Below are 21,687 nucleotides of genomic sequence, written 5' to 3'. Positions count from 1 at the left end.
GGGACGCTATGACTCCGGAATAACATTTTATTGAGTGGTTTTTATAGCTGTTTCGATTATGTTGTTTGGCATCAGTGTCGAAAAAATAACGATGCTTCCACCAATACAAACAAAACCATTGCAGAAGATTGAAAAACGAAAATTTAACTTTCAGAGCACTTGCTCGAGTTTTCCGACGTTCTTCACTATACGGTGCGAAAGCAGATGAAAATTTAATATCTTGTGAGTAATCGATTAGAGTTTGGTTGATATTACTTGATGGGAAGTGTGCGAAAACGATCATTTTCTTCACACTGTTTCGCAAAATTATTGATTTTCGGGCGAGAGGTGAGGGAGGGAGATGAAAGAAATGAGCGCCATTGTGGCAGCCATTTATGGCTAGCTTCCACCTTCACCTTAAGGTTCATAAGCGTTAGCCAACGAGGTACATATAGAGGTGGAGCAGTAGGCGAAGTGTATCTGTATTGGCAAGTAAAATATCGTGTCGTAATTATTTGCATTCAATATGGAATGTATATGGAAGAAACAAAGCAATGTTGAAAGTACTCCCGGTTGCATGATAATTTGAGCCAAAATTCTCATGAAATCATTCATCTGATTGTTTTTCAACAGATGACAATTATATCGTGGCTTATTTCGATTATTCATGTGGTAAAGCAGTCGTATGCTTAGTTCTCGAAAGCAGTAACATTTTCGGTGAAATTTTGATTAATTGGCGATTATTATCTCACAACATACAAACCAACACTGAGAGCCTTCGAAACATCAACTTCATAACGGTAAAATAATGAAACTTCTTTTGTTTCTATGAACGTGGGGGAGTGAAAATGGCACATGGAAATTTCACTTTTATCCGTCTTTTTCGACGTGATTTCACAAATATTCACTGCACGCTATCACATTAGCCTCATGTTCAGCGGGAGCTCTACAAAAATGTACGTTTTTAATTGATAAATTACTTCCTGAAAATAGCATTTTTACATGGATGCGGTGGCCAATCGAAGATAAACACAACGACTGACGTCACTATTTGCGAAATAGCTATGGCAGAGCATGCTATGTCGCTCGAAACTCGACCATCTTCATTACCTTTTTTCCAGGACATTGAGCGTTAGCCTGACAGGGCCGGGAGTACAGTATTTTGACAATATTTCTTATAAGCTATGTTAGTAATTTGTAACCGATTACTTGCGGTTGGCTTTTTCAACAAAACCTGAATCCATTTTATTCTGACATGGCTGAAGCGTTGTCGAATATTGTAAATTTTCATGAAATGAAAATTTAATGACACTTCATGAAATCTGTAGCGTAACTCAAATTAGCAACCTTTTCCCCATTGGATGCGAAGAAAAAAAATCCTAGAAATATTCTTTCACATGAACATTGGTATTGAGAAATTTCTCACTAAATAATCCTGCCAGCGAGTAGAGGCGAATGAACTTTCAAGTGTTAGGTGTAAATCAATGTCCTGGAAAAAAGGTAATGAAGATGGTCGAGTTTCGAGCGACATAGCATGCGCTGAATATTTGTTAAATCACGGCGAAAAAGACGGATACAAGTGATATTTCCATGTGCCGTTTTCACTCTCCCACGTTCATAGAAACAAACGAAGTTTCATTATTTTACCGTTATGAAGTTAATGATTCGAAGGCTCTCAGTGTCAGTGTGTATGTAGTTAGATAATAATCACCAATTAATTAAAATTTCCCCGAAAATGTTACTGCTTTCGAGAACTAAGCATATGACTGCTCTCTGGACCTTTTTACCACATGAATAATCGAAATAAGCCACGATAAAAAAACGAAAATGTCCCGCGATATCAATATATTTCAATATCACAATTTGATCATGTTGATTTTCTTGAATGGATGAATCTCAAAAAAAAACTTTTATTTGGCAGACTGTTCAAGAGCGCTTCTAATCATCCAAAGATTAATACATTGAGTTGATTTCATCGCACCGACATTGGGCTTTTTGTTTAGAGAGTGTCAACTGGAAGCGACAGCAACAAAATTGGAAAATGATTTTTATAAAAGTCCCCTATTGATCCGCAGGGACCAACGTAAGAAATAGAACACTAATTTAATACTAAACTAGTAAACGAAGCTCAATGCCGTCAACGCGGATTGGCGAATCTACGCAAAGCTGTATCAGCTCATGCGACACTTACATTACTGCCGTTCTACGCATAGATGTCCCATGTTACTTTTTGACAATTTTCATTTTTCTTCAGAAAACGATGTTTTTATGCCTAATCTTCCTAAGTACACAAAAAAAATTATTGGCTGTTCCCAGATTTTGAAAAAACAACATCAAGCTCAATTCTCTCACGTTGATATTCCAAGGATAACTGTCCCACCATAATAAATGAATGTACAAGAATTTTATGTCAAGCTTCCAGCAGGGCTACACTCATTTCTGGTTTGGAAGAACGAGATTTATATTCTGCAAAAGGGTTGTGTTGCAGGTCACTCCCGGTCACGCCCAAAAAACTTATTGTTTGTTTCCAGTATTCCAAAACACAAAATGAAGTTCAATCGTTCCATGTTGATGTTCTAGGTATAACTGTCTCAACATGAATTTTTGAACCAGTAATCAAGCTTGATGATTTCAGTAAGGATAACTTTTCACATTTCATCAAACAATAGTGTACTGCTTATGAAAAACCCGGTGTATTGCTCAATTGAAACGCTTCAAGCATCTGGGCTAGAAAACTTTGAGATTAGATCTCAGAACCACGAACTGACTGATGACATTTGTGTTCCTACGAATTTTTTATATCTAAGAACTTATTGGTGACATTTGAAACCGAATGTGAAGAAGTTATTTTCAGCAGTGAGAGCTGCGTTCTTTGGGTGGAAAACTGAAGGTGACAATTTGTTCCGCAACAGTTGCTGTCGACGCCGCCATCCCACCACACACACAATTCGGTTTTCTGTTGCCGTTCTGAAAATTGAAAATAAAATTTTGCTAAGAGACATTGAAAAACTAATTGGATATCCAGTAAGTTCAGTGTTTCAGTTTCGCTCCAGACAGCGAGCAATCAACAGTACATGTTAATTCTTAGCTAATTTGAAAATCTGCTCAAATTTATGTTTCATTGATTGCGAAACATTCGCAAACAATGAAACCTATACCACAATGAAAGAATCCATTCAATGACCCTTGTCAGTGCCAACAAATATTTGAACAGAAAAGTTTCATTCTTGAATTACTATAATGTTCGTTTTTCGCCGTTCATGATTTCTATGTTCACAATGCAATCGTGTTTTGGACACCAGCCTTATTCTTTTGCAGCCCGTGGCACGATGACTAACACGTGTTTTTGACCCATCTGAAAAAAAAAGGTTGAATACCGTTGCTGTAGATGAACTAGATGACAGATAGCGCTCGAAATTGACATTAAGACCACTGCAGTAGTACCAACTTAAAAAAAAGTTCAGCGGGAAGATTTAAAATTATAAATTCCCGGAATATATATTAGAATGTATCACTAATTGATATCCAGATTGCGCACTGGGTCACATCATTGTATGTATTCGCTATGTGGTCGAATAGATCCTCCCCAAAAATTTTCACAATTTCGGTACAAGCAGAAATCAAAACTTCTCTCTCGGATCAGTCCAATTTCCGTCGCGCTACCGAGTACATATCACAAAAATCTTCGAGCAATTACTCCATTAGCAGGCGCCATTTTCGAAACTGATGCTACCATTTTAGACCTTCGGTGGCCATGTTTTCAGCGACAGTTTGCCGCGGCAATTTAAAAATTTAATTTAATAAGATTATCCTCGTTCGGGGAAGAAGCACCAGCGCGGGCAGACGGTGCGAGAAGCTATTACCATTTCTTTGCTGCTGCTGCCTCCGCCTTCTTTATTTCGCTTCTGCTGTCGGGAGTTATTTTTTGGTCCACATCTTTACTCGATTTCGCACGCTTACGCGCTTGAAGGGAAGAAAGTCCATAAGCTAAGGAGCACCAAAAGAAAGTCTGTGAGCGAAGAAGTTCAATCTCTTGTGGCCTCCCGCGCCGTTGGGAATGACTTTGCCATGACGGCGCCCATCGCCGCCAGCTGAGCACCAAAGTGGTCGTGGTGATGGCGGTGGTGTTGGCGGCAGCATAAAATTTAATATAAAACCCCCCATCATCTTAATGAGGCTAAAGTAGTTTACGTAATTAATGTACGAGTGTCAACGACAACGGCGGTAGCTGAACATCGGATGCAAACGGTTCCAAAGCAAGCCCTGTGCGATGCACTCCGACGAGAATCCTGGCTGGCAGACAGAGGGTGGAAAAAAGTCTCACACTGATAACCTCCCTTCACTCGAACACTTGAACTATGAATGATCATTTCGTGTGGGATAGTAACGGGGGAAAAGCAGCATGTGGCATTGCTCGCTTTGATTTGGTTTACGGCATCTATTCTTCGCCACTTTCTGTCGGGTTCGGCAGATGCTTCATTGAGAGCCTGTCTACGTTTTCCCAGCGAATCTCTTGACCGGTCAAGAGCTCTACTGTGTCTGGCATGTCCACCCGTAATCCGCTGGATTCTTTCTTGAGACAGAAGCAAATTCAATTTGCAATTAAAGCTTCCAGTGGAGCACTTAATACCTCGTACGGCAGTAACCAAACTCGATTTTATGGTTGATGTTTGGAGCTTTTTGAAATTTCGCAACAAACCCGTAACTGATTGTTATTGCAATCCCGGTTCGAGCCACAAAAGACCACAGCGGCCGCAATTTAGAGGTGCTCTAAAGAAAGCCAGATGCATCATTATTAATAGATGCATTTTGGTTTGCCTGCTCATGGAACCAGCCAACGAACAATGGCGAGACACGAAGGATACACAAGAACGACGAGGATTTACAAGAGCCGGAAGCGCACGCACACACACACACACACATACACACATCCGAGTGCTGCCATATCCCAATCGAGGATAGTACACGTATTGAAAAGCAATAACTAGCGGCGGTCTTCCCGTCGGATTTGTATTTCCCAATGTGGGAAGCATGGAAGAAAAAAAGACGCCGGAAGTGGTGCGACCGAGTGAAAGTAATTCAATTTTGAATTCACATCCCGTGTCCGTGTGCTGGTGCTACTGGGTCAGGGAAAAGTTTTTTTTTCTGTTTGTGTTCACAATACCCGAGCTTAGTGAGTGTAGGAAAAAAAGGCGCAGGAAAATATCTGAAAATCTTGCGCTAGTGGCTTGGCTGAAACTTGTTTAGAGAGTGCCGTCCTTTTACTTGTTCCCGTGTTAGCGAGATCAATAGCCAACTAGACGCTAGGTGGCACTGTCCAATGGTTGTGAAAAAAGTATTAATTAAGACGAAAAAGGGTCACTTTAATTTTATCCGGGACAGAATCTGTGTGCAGTACGAACATGAACACGGCATTCTATCAGTAGACGGCGTATTATTGTTCGATTCATTAATATCTTTAATCGTACCATAAATATGCTATTACTAACCATGTGTCAATACGACAAATAATAAATAACACACTTCCTTTAAAATTAAAAAGAAAGCGATTCCATCATTTCACACACTTCACCATGTGTCTCCATCATTTTCAAATGTATTTCACATCATTACAAATGCAGCGTAGCCATTTTACCAAATCTCAAATCATAAAATCTCTGTAGGGGAAGTGGGGGCATAGTGGTCACCTTAAGGAATATGTCCATTTCCAGCATCCACATACCGCTACAATTCCCGTTTTTCTAAGAATATTATAGCTCAACTCATTGTTGTTCAAGATAGCATACGTCTTTTACTATAAAAAGACAAAATAGTACATCTTTCATCATTAGAAAAAAAGGTGAAAAATAGAACTTTTTTTTCGCTTGGAGGTAAAGTGGTCACCTAGTGGGCGCAAGGTGGTCACTCGCACATATCAAGCTAAATGGGATAGATTTAAGCGTTTTTTATCCTAATTTGTTTAAATCATATTCGATATAGTAGGTACATGTATGAAATAAGCTTGGTCTACTCACCTAGAGTCTCAATTCAAATTATCTCATGCATACAAAAACTTTGTAAGAAACACATAACGTTCCGGATAATGAGACTTGATTTAGTTGGATTGACATATTTTTCCAGGGTCAAAGCCACAAAAGGAACCTCTTCAAGAGCAGAATATGATGAGGTATATTAGCTTTAGTAAACAGAACATTGTAAGTTGTTATGGACCTATGACCACTTTGCCCCCAAACATCAAAGTAATTTCTATGCTAATTAATCGCTGAGATTGAACAAAATATATGTTCACCTCTCCTAGATTATGTGAACAGTCGTCCAAACTGATGATTTGTCCAATATATCAGATTGAGTAAACTAAATTTCACGAGACATTCCTTAGATACCATGCGCACTACGCCCGAATGGCTGTCGAGAGAGCAATTTCTGTTTTTATTTATATTTCGACATGCGACAGCTCTACTGCAGTACAGGGTGACTCAAAATTCAATAAATTCTTCAAACATAAGGTGCCTATCAATACGGTGTAATAGTCAATAGTAATACTATCAAACAAGCAGGTGACCACTTTGCCCCCACTACCCCTATCTGGAAAACAATTAAAACACATATTTTTTCCCAAAAAACAAAACAGCGAATTTTATGGAGAAGCAAATTAGACACATGTCGTGTTCTCATTTCATTTATTGCGAAAACTGCATTCTATCAAGTGTACCGGGAATTTAAAAATCTAAATCATCTAAATCTAAAAAAATCCCGATAAACATTATAAACAGTATAAGGCTTTCAAAGATGGCCGAGAAGAGATGAATGATTTGGCACGTCAAGGACAACAAGGAAGATTGAATGAAAAGGTCGACGATAACATCGATAAAATAATAGGAATGGTGTTCGGACAATGATGTCCATCTCCTCTGTGTAGCGAAGAGAAACTTAAATTCGGCCACCTACTCCATCATCCTCGACGAGAGCGCTCCTCTTTGGTCTATAATCACAACTATAATCATTTAACTGAGGATAGTCAGCGGACTATGAATAAATTCGTCTTGTCGATGTTTGAGTTGAACTACAGATGAGCTTGATTTTTTGGTATCGTACACGAAAATTACTCACACATATAAAATTGTGAATTTTCTTGATATAAACCCGTTTTTCTGTATGTTTTTCCACAAAATTGAACTCGGAGACTAAGTGAACTAAAATTTTGTTTAGAATGCGGTTTTCTAATACTAACGTGGGGACCTTTCTAGCATACCTGATAACTCTAAGTTCGTTGGTTTGAGTTCACGCTGGGTAAACAATAAAGTATCCATTAATGGTGTAACTACTTTTTTGTAACAAAAACCAAGTTTTCGTTTTACTTTACTGCCGTTCTACTCATAGTTGTCCCATGTTCCAAATTTAGCAACTGAGAAAAACGCAACCAAAGATTTCTAGCATATTTGTCTACCAGAAGCTCTAAGCATTTCAATTTAGCAATACACTTGGTTTTTTATAAGAAGTAATCTATGGTAATCTATTAGTACGTAATAATCTACAGTAATCTACTGTAATCTATTGGGACGTTTCGCGAAGCAATCGTGAATTTGAAAAGATTTTCAAATCAACTCTAAGAATGAAAATGTACTGATGTTGGTCGTTTTCTAGAGTGACACTGAAACACAGAACTTACTGAATATCCAAGTAGTATTTCAGTATCTCTTGCAAAGTAACATTTCCAATGCTTCCAAAAATAACACACCAACGGCTACACGGAACGGCAACAGAAAATCCGAACCGAATTGAGTTAGTGGAACATAGTTTCATCTTCAGTTTTCCACCCAAGAACGCAGCTCTCACCGCTGAAAAATATTTTCTTGGCATTCGGTTTGAGATGCGCTGCATTTTGACAAAAGTTCTAACCCGGAAACAATGCTTCAATTCACGAAAATGATTACACGAGATATGTGTCATCATTTCCAATGTACGTAGCGTACTCAGTATCAACAATTCGTCCGTGTAGTTCAATCATATATAGTAATGCATCGAAATCCGGACACTTAAGAGCTTACGATAATAACTTCAACTATTAAAAAATATTGACAAATCATAGTATGAAAAGTACCGTTCCTGTAGAACTAGAAGACGTCCATGTAATTTATGAATCATAGAATTCCAAAGAATCATGTTATATTTGTTCAAAATTTGATTTTTTTGTTCATTAAGCCGTGATTTTAAATCCGGACACTTTTGCTCTCAATTCCTGACACATATTGTCAGCAGCATTTTTTGAGAGAAATTATTTATTGATTTTTATAAAACTTATTAACGGGTGAATCATAGGTAGTGGGACTAAATGGAATTACGTTTGGTAAAAAAGTTTTTATTAATTCAAGTATTTATTGCATTTTGGCGCCATATGTTTTTTCAAAATTCTATCAATATGGGTATCAAATGAAAGAGCTTGATTAGTAGAATATAGTTATTACATGAAAAATACAAATCCAAACGTCCCCTTCCTTGTTCCAGCCACAGCAGAAGCAAGATACGTTTCCGCGTTCCGGAGCAAAATTGTGTACTCCACGGAGCCCGGTTATTTACAGGTATCAAATAGAATGGATTGACTAGTAGAACACAGTTATTTATGAAAAAACATATCCAAAATGACCACCACAACAAAATGGTGATACATATATTCTTCTCAAAACCCAATCAATAAGGGATCAACTGAAAGTGCTCAAAAAGTAGAACACAGTAGATCATTAAAAATCGAAATCCAAGATGGCCGCAGTCCCCAAAAAATAATTTATTATTTCGAACAAAAATTATAACATATGTATTTAAAACAACAGTCATTCATTAAAAATGGGTTTGAAGCATGCTTGCCAACTAAATTGACCCGACAAAAATTAAGACCGGTTCTAAAATCCATGGTAAAAAAATAAAAACAAGAAAATTTATGCCGTGGAAAGCTTTTACACCAACATTGTCACGATCACCCATAGGTTCTATAGGTTCTCTATCCGTGCTTCTGATCGTTACCCTACATGAACTGCCCTTTCAGGGCATCTCCCACTCGGCGTGTGGCAGCATAACATCCCTTAAGGTTTGAGCGTAGAGGTACAGATCCATAATCTTATCCACCCATCACAGGAGGCCAACCCCGTACCAGGCGAAGCATCCCCACCCCATAATGATCCCTTGAAGGTCTTCGTGGTATACTGTGTCATGTAAGCGCAACCTATTGGGCGATGGATCCAAGTTTTTCCGTCCAAGCCAATGAGGATTACCTTCGTCTCATCCAACCACAGTATATTCCGCCACTGCATTTTCTTCTCCGGACCGATCCAATCGAAGTGGTCTTTCGTGATCTTCCGCCGCGCCTTCAGATGCTTCGGCGTCAGCATCGGGACCTACCGGGGATTTTCATCGCCTAGCCCCTGCTCCAACAGCCGCCGCTGGTTCGTTCTGGATCTTTTTCGAGGCCTTGTAGGGAACTCTCTTGGAGGTTCGCTGTATGGCAGAGTCATCCTTCGCAGTTGTTTTCCTTGGGCACCTGCCTGCCCTGGAAATTTTGCGGATGATCATCCACTGAGTTTCCGTGCGAATATGGGCACGACCCTTTTTTTGTTGACTGCAACTAGAATTCGAAAATTGAAACCTTACATACTTCTTGGTTGCATGATAAATACTTATCAGGATTCGATTCAGCCGAAACGAGAAACTGGTCTTAAGTTTTGTCGCACGATTTTCAACTTTTGACAGCTATCAGTGCGTCTTGCTAAAATGGGTTGCTTTAATTGCGTTTAACTTGCGGTTTTCAAAGTTATGATAGTAGTATAAGTGCTCGCCGTTAGGTTTCACATACACTATATTTGAATCAACATTTAAAATTAATTTGAATTTTTGCATTAGAGTGGTCTTAATGTTTTATCCGACACTGTTTAGATAGATAGACAGATAGATTTCTCTGAGTATAATAGGGGGGACAATCGTTTCCTTATCATATTTTTTTTCTCACATATTTCAAGCAAGGCATCAATAGGTTTTTCAAAACTATCGATCATTTGGATGATCGATTCTTTGCGCCTCGACGACTTCGCAATACAACCCACAATTGAAAACATTTTAATCAGTCTCTCGAGAGCAGTTTTAAAACTCGTCCCACACACCCCTCTTCCAGCATGCGAGTTTGTGTACCATATTTTTACATTTTGTGAACCTCCCCTCGTCGTCTCCTCCTTATATGCGCAGGTGCTCGCCATCTTCTAAAACTGATGCAAACCAACCGATGATTACAACGGGAAAGTTTCGCTTTCCTCGACAGAGATTTTTTTTTGTGTGATCATTATATCAATTTTTCTCAGCCTTTCTTTTGTGGATTGGTTGTTTGTGATGTTTTTGAAAGAGAAAAAAGTTCAAACGCTGACATTTACCTCGTTGGAAAATATCATGGTCTCTTCCACCCCCGTTGAGTTGAAAAAGAAGACATGGTTTTCCGGGTAGTACTCAAGTTAAATTGGACCGAAGTGCAGAACGAGAAGCAGTCGCCGACCTCGCTGACTGACTTCTTAGGCGTCGTGCACAAATAACGTAACGCTAAAAATCCGGATTTTGGACCCTACGTAACGCAATTTTCTATCTCTAATACACAGAAAGTAACGCATCCTCGACCCACCTCCACACCCTTATCGCGTTACGTTATTTGTGCACGACACCTTATCCGGCCGCATTAGGAGAAGATTAGTATGGTATCTTGGCTCGTAAAGTGAAACTGTTCAAAATCGACCGTATCCTCGTATTTATCTTTTAAAAGCCCACCATTGGCTGATTGGCTGAGTCGTCGTACAATAACTCACGTTCGGCTTCACCGGTGTCTCGGTATTTCACCAACCACCATTTCGGAAGATGATGCTGCATCAGTAGCAAATACCGAGATAAACCAATTTATTGATTACTTCAATCAATAATTTATTGCACTCCTTTTGTGCACTCACCACCTGTGTCCATCGCACCAGGAAGGCAATTCTCCAAAGTGGCGGTGGCGGTTTGTGAGGAACGTTGGAAAATTAATTGTTCTCTGGTGAAACCGATCGAGAAGATTGATAAAAAAAATGAAAACTGTTCCGGCTTCACATGGCTCCGAATTCGAGTGAGAAGAGTGTGTTTGCGATATATGTTGTTCAATTATGATTTCAATTTCAATTGACACGGGCAGGATATTGTCTGTGGGATTTTCAACGGAGATGGGTAAATATTCAATGGAATTTTCCGGGTGATGAAATATTCATAACGATTCTATTGCAATTATCGACGATGAGGGTAATATAGCGTGACAAGTAAGCTTTGAGCGGCTTTCAAATGAATTGTTCAAATGAAACTTTGTCTGTTCCGTCCGGAGGATCATAAATCAAAATAACTGTAGTGATTTTAATTAATATAATACGGTAGATAACCGTATTATATTAATGAAATGGGAATTCCATTTCAATATTGAATCACGTTTTAATATGATATACTGTATTTTCTATCAATAGAAAAATCATAAAATCAAAACCATAAAAATATAATGTTTAATCTATACATTTTATTAATTTACATTACGGATGGTTTGTACTATTGTTTCATACGAAATCCATATTATATGACATTTGCATGTGTTATTGTTGTCAGTTTGTTTTCAATTTGAAAAAAAATGGATGGGTTATATCTATGACATAGCTGCGTGGTTGACGTATTGATTAAATTATCGATCGAACGAACCAATTTTCGAATTCAATTAAATCCAACATATTTAAAAAGTTTGAACAGTTGCCATGTAAGATCAATGCATGCATTGTAATAGATTATGTCCTTCGTTACAGGTAAATTTGATGCTCGTCCTTTTACGTTTGATATGATGCCTAGGACTACCAAAATATGTGAACGGAAGAATTGTCAAACGTTCATTGAATTTCACATTTTCCTCTGAAATTATTGCATCTCTCATGCTTACGTAGTTCTCGAACCGCGAAAATTCATTCATCTCCAGTATCTGAAATGACAATTTTCCAAGGCTTCTCAGGTTAGAGGTACATTTTAGGGCAACATATTCCGGTTTGCACAAAAACTAGCGAGTACAAAAGTACTCTCAACTTGCATATATTTGCAAAGCGGATTCCATCCGGCAACTTTGTTTTGAAATCCATCTTCGGGAAAAAAACATTTTGGTGGAAACAAAAATACCCTCGACTTGCACATATTGGCAAAGCGGATTCTTCCAGGCACATTGATCTTCTAGTGTTAGGGAAACAAATTTTGGTGTGAACAAAAATACCCCCTACTTGCATGTATTTGCAAAGTGGATTCCCACAGGTACATTGATATTGAAGTCTGTGTTGGGGAAACCGTATATCGGGCCAATCAAAACTTGGCAGTTAGTGCGTTTAGATAACGCTTGACATTCTACAGTTGTTGAATTGTTTATCTCGTGGGAAATAACATTTTATTAATTGTGATAGACGCGTAGAATTGTTTCCTATCAATTGATGCAAACATCTTTCCGATCTATTATGAAATGTTCGAGTTATAAGCATTCGGAATCTTTCATTTTTTCCTGCATGTTCTGGGTTTAGGTTTTTTGAGCTGTACCATTTTTTTATATTAATTTTTCAACCGAATGTCGCATATTTTAAACAATTAGTATTTTCCTGTTATTTTTGTATGCCAAAAATTTTAATGTGGAGACAGCAAAGTAAACTAAAAATTCCCTTATTATTCCCGTATACATTTTACGATGAAAACGAAACGGCCGACACGTTATTGAACTTCGTTTTACGAGTTAGTGAAGCGTCAAAGATGATAATGGGATTTCTGGCAGAATAACCATTTTTCAAATAGAAATTATGAATAAAAAATAACTTCTCCGTATCAAATTAGTGTTCAATGTGAATGAAAAACTTTGTTTTCTTCATGTGATACAATAATCTCTTACAAAAATTGTATCTGAAGATAATTTTATATTATAATGATAAATTTTAGTGGGAATATCGGAAAAGTGTATAGAGAATAGCTTAAGTTAGGGTAAGGGTGCTCATACACTGTTTGACCGAAGCCAAATATTTGACTCTTTTTGACAGATAAAATTTGGTCAACGTGTACTGATCAAATATATTCTACACAAAACACGACAAGCAAATATTCAATTATTGGATGTCTAAAATATTTTTTCATTCTGTTCTTCGAACCTGTCGGTACATGGTTAGGTTACCTTGAATATTTCAGCGGATTTTTTCCATGTTCGGTGTTTGACATTGTTTATCACTGTTGAAAATTGAAGAGTGGCAAACAAAATAGTGTTTGTACAAATATCAAATCAAACCTTATCTGACAAAAAATATCAAATATTTGACCTCCGGGCAAACAGTGTACGGCCTCCTTAAGGAAAACGTGCTTCGAGTATCAAATAAAAGCCTTCGGGCCAACTAATCTGATAAACAGTAGTAAGCCTTCTTAGAAACTAATTTCGTATCCAGATTGTTGCATAAGTGGGTGGTTTCCCGACTCTTAGTAATAACGCGATTTGGAGAACATACAAGTTGTAACGTTTATTCAACATTATTCATTACAAATAATGACTATAATTCGAGCGATAAAAGTACGCGACTTATGGTTTCGTTATTTCTGTTTTCTAACTGACAGCTCATGTACACTCAGGTTGGAATTTAGACAAGTGCATACATGATACACTGAGAGGAATTATTAGTACATATTACTACTTTTTTAGTAAATAGTACCAATTCGTTAGTCATTTTCTACCGTACTAATTATTCGTACATTCTACGCGTGAAATGTTTGTTTTATTGATTTATTTCCATCAAATAAATTTTGAACATGCAAAATGTTCAACCTAAAAAAACTCAATGCAAATGTACTGGATGGCGGCGGTCCGAAACTCTTCTTTCCTTTGGAGTCATAATTTGAGAGTGGATGAGCTTTTACGCTCGAAGTATTTTACTGCTGAGTGATTGGTAGATTGAGATGGGACATCTGCGTTGAATTTCTGTTGCAGGTGCTGTCTGAAGAGGTGCTTATATGCCAGTAGTTTCATAATCTATGGGCGAAGGGATTCGCGTAGTCTTCGGAAATTTGCTACTCATTTCTTCAATTATTTTCATATATATTGGATTGTTTTGTGGGACACACCTTTTCGATTGCTTCGATCGTGATCTCCCTTATAGATTTAACGACAATAACATTGCGTTAATGTGATGTCCATAATTCAACTCCTTCGTTTTATCAACTGTTGGAGATTCTATGTCGATTCACTGGCTAGATTTTGTATGTTTAAAGCTTTACTTACATTTGCAGCATCTATTGGACAATTAGTTCGACACTAGTTTATTTCATCCGCCTTGAAAGCAACAATTAAAGATATTAGACAAATACTTGACACTTCGAACATCCAGCCAATTCTGGTTCACTGGTATGAAAAATGAAACACCTCCTTCCTCAATAAAGGCTCGTACAAGTAGCGTCTTTTCTGTAGCGAGTAGAACCACCAAGAAAACACACTTCGATAGTTTGACCTCCAAGTTGGTGATTTCATCCAGATTTAAAGGGTGTGTCATATCAAATTGCATCACGGAAAAAACGCTGTAGAAATTTAATTTTTAGGAATTATATCTTCAGCTTTCGCTTATAATCAGATAAGAGTGTATGGATCACGTTAGCCATGCTTCACTGTCAATTTTTCGTAAATTTGGAAAAATGTCGTCAAACGAAAAAGAGCGTCGTGAATTAATCCTGTGCACTCATTTCGAGAATCCGGAGTTGTCACATCGGGACATCGGTAAGATGCTGGGAATCGTCCAATCCACGGTCAGCAGAGTACTAAAACGATACTTCGAGAACCTAACCATCGACCGGAAGGTGAAGAACGGCAAAAATGGATGCTCCGTCAGTGAAAAAGATCACAAGCGCGTAGTTAAGCAGTTTAGACGTGATCGGAGAAGTTCGGTCCGGGATGTCGCCAATAAGCTGAATTTGTCAAGTTCATTCGTCCAGCGGACCAAGCAGCGGGAGGGCCTGCGTACATACAAGGTTCAGAAGGCTCCTAACCGCGACGAAAGACAAAACATGGTGGGGAAGACGCGAGCCCGGAAGTTGTATACCGAAATGCTGACGAAGCCGCATTGCCTGGTAATGGACGACGAAACCTACGTCAAAGCGGACTTTCGTCAGCTGCCGGTCCTGTTGTTCTTCTCCGCAGAGGACAAATTCAGCGTTCCGGAGGAGATTCGCAAGCAGAAACTATCCAAGTTTGCCAAAAAGTACATGGTGTGGCAAGCGATCTGCTCTTGCGGAAAGCGGAGCGCCCCCTTCGTGATGACTGGCACGGTAAACGGGCAGGTTTACCTTAAGGAGTGCCTACAGAAGCGCTTACTACCACTATTGAAGCAGCACGAGGGCCCGACCATCTTCTGGCCGGATCTCGCTTCGTGCCACTATTCAAAGGACGTGTTGGAGTGGTACGAAGCCAACGGGGTCACCTTCGTGCCAAAGGAAATGAACCCGCCCAACGCGCCGGAACTTCGTCCAATAGGGAAATATTGGGCGATTATGAAGCAGGCCCTCCGGAAGAACCCAAAAGTTGTCAAATCGGAGGCGGACTTCAAGAGAAAATGGATTTCTGTTCAAAAAAAACTACAACCTGACGTTGTACAGAACCGTATGGACGGGGTAAAGAGGAAGGTGCGAGCATACGGGCTTGGGCTCGAAGTATGAATAAAAAGAAAATGCCAAAAGTTGTTTAATAGTTTTTATTTTACTGTCTAAAATTTTCAAAAGGATCGGTCTACTGGGCGAATTTCTACAGCGTTTTTTCCGTGATGCAATTTGATGTGACACACCCTTCACCTTTAACTTGATGATTTGTTATATATCATGTTTAACTTCGTTGCATCGCTTCGGTAAATAAATGTTCTCCGGATCCACTCCCACTTGGTTTCCTATTTGTATTCTACTCAAAGTAGTTCGCCATGTTTTGCATCATGCTACACAAATTAATTGTTGCATCCCATCCTGAGCTGTGATCATTCCATAATATCTACAGTGTATTTGTTGTCCATATTCTAACTGGGGTTCAAAGCAACATTACGGCCAAGCTTCTCGGGAAACAGCTAACAGCTTCAGAACAAATTGGAATAGAGCAGCACTTTTTGATTACGAAACAGTTCAATGCACAAAATCTGAAAGAAAGAAGAGAGGTTAACTATGATGAAATTCTTGCCACATTCAATACATCGAATCAAATCTTCATTTCTTTCCGACGCATTAAGAAGAATGTGATTCTTATATGTTTTCAATTATATATTTGTTACAAAATTGTTACAAAAAGCTTACCTTCGAATTGCATCGCTTCCACAATAGAAATAACAACTGCTATCTGTGCACTTCACAGTTGCTCAAATATGACAACAAACTACTAATGTTATCAAGTAAAATATACCGATCTTTCGTAAGGATGTATATTGTATTTGACATTTGCGTTACGATGTTTTGGTAATATGTACTAAAACTTTGTACATTCTACCAACGTTTCGTTTACTAAAGATTTGGTAGCTCTGGTTACGAATGTTTTCTTCTAGTGTACAGATGTCGACACCGCGATCCGCGTTGTCATCGCGGATACACTTCATTTCGAACTTGATTCTCGAATACACTTCGAATACACTTCACGATGGAAACGGAATGAAACGTATCCGCGATGACAACGGTACGGTGTCGACATCTGGATACGAGATTAGATTCCTACTAAACTTATCATTATAATATCAAATTATCTTCAGATTAAATTTTTATATGATATTATTATATCAAATGAAGTACTCACTATTCCACTCACATCACATTGAATACCAGTTTGATACGAAGAATTTAATTTTCATAATTTATTTTTGACGTAGAACTACGTCTTTCATTAAGGGTGTCAAATCAGAAAACAGGTCACGTTTTTATGAAATAAAGTTAACGTTAATAACTATTTTTGCCGCGAACGGATTTTAGCGATTTACATACTAAACGAATCGGAAATCCCCTAAGATTTGTTTAATATGCTATACATTAGAATCCCCTGGTTTGTAAATGGTTAAAATTCATGAAAACTTTAGGCGTTTCCATTTTTCCATACATTTGTTCTGTCCATTTGTGTGCTTTCCCGAACAGAGCTGTCAATAACGAGGTCGACTTATCGACGACCAACGAAGGGGAAATCGTAGGATTTGAAGTCGCCGTGAACAAAGGAAAAGTAGAAGAATGAAGGGGAATATTTGCCTTGAATATAAACAGTGGATCTCGCTGAGGCAAACTTTCACTCGGCATCGGACTGTTGAGCAATCCAGTTCACTTTGCTTTCGCTGCGCTTCGATCTAAGATTGGACCTCACCAGCGGTAATCCAACTTGGATATCGTCGTTTGCTTTTTCTGTTCGTTATTCGTATCGTGTGTGTTTCTTCCCGCGTCATAAATTAGACGTCTCGCGTAGTGCGTGATGAGCAAGAAGAAGAGGGAGGCAGACTCTAGCACTGCAAAAAACGAACGCATTGCCAGGGGCAATAAAATTTCGAGGCAAGCGTCATCTACTGATGCAGGCGATGTTGGTGTAGTGAAAAGCGCGCGCACTGAACCGAGCCTTCGCGAGTGTGACACCGCATCGAACAACAGCAAAATATGCGATTTCGGCGCGTCGGTCGAGAATGTAAACGGCTTCTTTGGTGCCTTTGAGAATGCATCAATTCATTAAACTGACGTTATGACGTAGCAGGCGTTAAGGTTATGCTCCGAAAAAAATATTTGGGGAATACCAAGCATCTTAAATGTCTTACTGGAATGTTATAAGTTATTTAGGTTCGCGTGCCAGTCACAAAACTGCCTTCAACTAGGATTGTATTTGCGCTAATATTAATCATAACGAAGCATTTCTACTGTTTTCGAGGTTGTTGATATTAACAAAAAGAGTTTATTTCGCTTGTTTAGTCACCAAGAAAGTAAATGTCGTTCTGGAATTTTGTATGTGATTAGGTTTCGCTTACCAGTAGCAAAAATTCCTCCACTAAGGGTGACAGCTGCGCTTCTCTCGAACATGAAGAAGTAATGCAACTTTTTTTGAGGCCAGTAATATTAACAAAAGCGTTTCTTTTGAGAATAGCGCAAAATGATGATTGTATTTGTATTCCTAGTAGTTTTAAGCCACCAATGTATGATTCTGTATGCATACTATGACGAACGCTTGTTTGGCGCTTGGTTTACGTTGTACGAACGATGCTTAGAGGTGCGATTGCTGTGAGGCAATACTAAATAACATGTAGCATGATATTTGATACTTGCAAGTGTTGTCATTGTTGTTGTTTCCATTCGGTGCCAAAGATGTATTGATGTAGTTGTGAGATGTGGAATAATGGTGCTGGTGTAACATGTATATAATCGACTGTAGCCGAGTCTATGTCAATTGCGAAAAAGGCCACCGGAATAGCGTTCGAGGTAAATTTTCAATGAATTGACATGACATAAATTGCGACATACGATCAGCTAGTGTATTGCTTTGCGAGGGCAAGAATGAATCATCAATCAATTATCGTCAACTGATTTTACGATGAAAAACCATTTCAGAGATTATTCTACTAAGCAGTTGTTTCGAAAATTTCACAGCATTATAGAATAATATCCGAAGGTATGAACAAGCGACTTATATAAAATAACAGTGTAGTTCTACGTCAACAAAGCGGTCGTATCCTGGACACAACCTCCTATAATTTTTATTTGAAAAGTGCTCATTCTGCCTGAAAACTCATTATTATCTTCGACACTTCACTAACTCGTAAAACGTAGTTCAATGACGTGCCGTTTATTTCGTTTCCACCGTGAAGTGTATTCGAGAATCAGGCCCTTCGTTTAACGTTTCGCGAAAACCACCTACTGCACTCAGAAAAATGAATAATAAATAGAATAAATGAATTTCGCACAAACGTAAAAATCAATTTCAATGGAGGACCAAAGCTAAATGAAATGAAAGAGACAAAGGTACCTGAACAATAATCTAATCTGTTGAAAAAACATTCATGGATCATATAATGTCATTCTATGGAACACCCTCTCCAAAGAATTCACTTGTCGAAACATTCCCCATTATTCCGTAGCACAGAACACGCTGCATAATATGCTCCAACCAACGATTGTTTACCATGGGTGGTCCTTGTTTTCCTTCACCAACATCCCTTATTTCCATTGAAAGTAACAGACTGCAGCAACCTCAGAATAGTGTGATAGCGGGAGGGAGGGAAGAAGTGAATACTCGCAATACTCGTCCCTGTAAGCGATACTAAGAACCACTTTTCTCGTGCTTCCATTTTGCAGGGATTACGCAGCAATGTAACGGACGCCTGCGAGCGGCACGACCCCTGCCAGCATGGCGGCATCTGCATATCGACCGATTCCGGACCAATCTGCGAGTGTCGCAATCTCGAGTACGAGGGGCCCCACTGCGAACGAGGTAAGTGTCAACATGCTTTCAGTCTCTATGTGTGTGCGTCGCGTTCGCGTTGCGTTCATGGCGTGGTTTGAAGGAGCACAAATTTACAATTTAAATTCCTGTGCAAATAGGAATCGTCTTACAGTTGTCACAGCTCGGCAGCATTGTCTTACCACCATTGTCCTGCCCCCCACAATCACCCTTCGCCTTCGCGACCGAGTACAACCGGCGCAAAAGACGTGAGACAGGCGTCGGAAAGCATTAGTGGAGGGGGTTTGATTTGAAATTCATATATGCCGGGCAAACATGTGCGAAACAAAATGATCTCTGATTGGGCAAACTCGAGCTGAGTCATGGGTGGTTCCAGTGGGGTGGATTGCAAATCATGTCGTCGTCTGTTGGGCACAAGTTGCCAAAATGGAGGAGGATGCAGCCTGTTTCCAAGAAAAGGCTCAATCAAATTCGAATGAGCGAAGTAATGAACCTACAGAGAGAGAGAGAGAGAGAGAGAGAAGATTACTTGATTCGTTCGGTATGGTTATGATGAAGCCGACTGACATGAATTTTCGATTTTCCCCAGAAAATTATACGTAGAAAATGAGGTTCGTTTTGTGACATGCAATCGTTAATAAATCTCAGCATTCGCTGCTTGATAGTAACGACCCTGAAAATTATCGAAATAGACATGGAGAGCGGATGAGATATGCTAAGAGCCGAACAGTTGTTATCCCTTGCCAAGGAGAGCTGCACGACAGGGCTTAATTTCCTGTTTCTGCAAACATTATTAAGCTTCTATGCATTCCCTCCGAAAGCTGAAGGCTGCTCGGAAGAGGACCACAGCAGGTGTGCAAACGATGTATCCGGAGGATGGAGAATCCCTAAACCGACAGACATACATGGCAGCAAGGACAGCGCCGGAAGCAAATGAACTTTGGCTGTATTTTCATAGTCAAAGTCCTTCAGGCTAGTCCTTGGTCGTTCTGGAATGTGTTCGTGTGTATTAAATAACTCTCATCCACCCATCGCAAAATCTAAGCCGACGTATTATCCCGCTCTCCACTTCCATTACAATTTAAAATTCATTACAAAGCGGGGGTGGAGATCTTCTCCCACCATCGGTCCAACAAATTGAAATGTAAGCCCCGGTGGCGGCACAAAGCAAACAGAGCTACACTGTCGGAAAAATGACAATCACACCAATGAAACATGTAAACACACATTACACACTCATTTTGTGTACGTTCTCCATTCTAAAGGGTGTATCACATCAAATTGCATCACGGAAAAAACGCTGTAGAAATTCGCCCAGTAGACCGATCCTTTTGAAAATTTTAGACAGTAAAATAAAAACTATTAAACAACTTTTGGCATTTTCTTTTAATTCATACTTCGAGCCCAAGCCCGTATGCTCGCACCTTCCTCTTTACCCCGTCCATAAGGTTCTGTACAACGTCAGGTTGTAGTTTTTTTTGAACAGAAATCCATTTTCTCTTGAAGTCCGCCTCCGATTTGACAACTTTTGGGTTCTTCCGGAGGGCCTGCTTCATAATCGCCCAATATTTCTCTATTGGGCGAAGCTCCGGCGCGTTGGGTGGGTTCATTTCCTTTGGCACGAAGGTGACCCCGTTGGCTTCGTGCCACTCCAACACGTCCTTTGAATAGTGGCACGAAGCGAGATCCGGCCAGAAGATGGTCGGGCTCTCGTGCTGCTTCAATAGTGGTAGTAAGCGCTTCTGTAGGCACTCCTTAAGGTAAACCTGCCCGTTTACCGTGCCGGTCATCACGAAGGGGGCGCTCCGCTTTCCGCAAGAGCAGATCGCTTGCTACACCATTTACTTTTTGGCAAACTTGGATAGTTTCTGCTTGCGAATCTACTCCGGAACGCTGAATTTGTCCTCTGCGGAGAAGAACAACAGGACCGGCAGCTGACGAAAGTCCGCTTTGACGTAGGTTTCGTCGTCCATTACCAGGCAATGCGGCTTCGTCAGTATTTCGGTGTACAGCTTCCGGGCTCGCGTCTTCCCCACCATGTTTTGCCTTTCGTCGCGGTTAGGAGCCTTCTGAACCTTGTATGTACGCAGGCCCTCCCGCTGCTTGGTCCGCTGGACGAATGAACTTGACAAATTCAGCTTATTGGCGACATCCCGGACCGAACTTCTCGGATCACGTCCAAACTGCTTAACTACGCGCTTGTGATCTTTTTCACTGACGGAGCATCCATTTTT

General features: G+C 39.6%; 1 protein-coding gene across 15 annotated transcripts in view; it reads left to right on the top strand.

The window, feature by feature from the left end:
- LOC129762599 (neurexin-1) overlaps positions 1-21,687 on the top strand; it is a 257,329-nt gene that overhangs the window by 129,090 nt on the left and 106,552 nt on the right. For all 15 annotated transcript variants that reach the window (XM_055761047.1, XM_055761038.1, XM_055761121.1 and 12 more), the window contains one exon: positions 19,348-19,483. In XM_055761047.1, coding sequence (XP_055617022.1) covers positions 19,348-19,483 — 136 coding nt within the window. The remainder of the gene's footprint in view (positions 1-19,347; positions 19,484-21,687) is intronic.

The sequence above is a fragment of the Toxorhynchites rutilus genome, chromosome 1 (genome assembly GCF_029784135.1).
Source record: "Toxorhynchites rutilus septentrionalis strain SRP chromosome 1, ASM2978413v1, whole genome shotgun sequence".
Taxonomy (NCBI): domain Eukaryota; kingdom Metazoa; phylum Arthropoda; class Insecta; order Diptera; family Culicidae; genus Toxorhynchites; species Toxorhynchites rutilus.
Note: the sequence above shows the minus strand (reverse complement) of the source record. Positions and strands in the feature narration are given on the sequence as shown.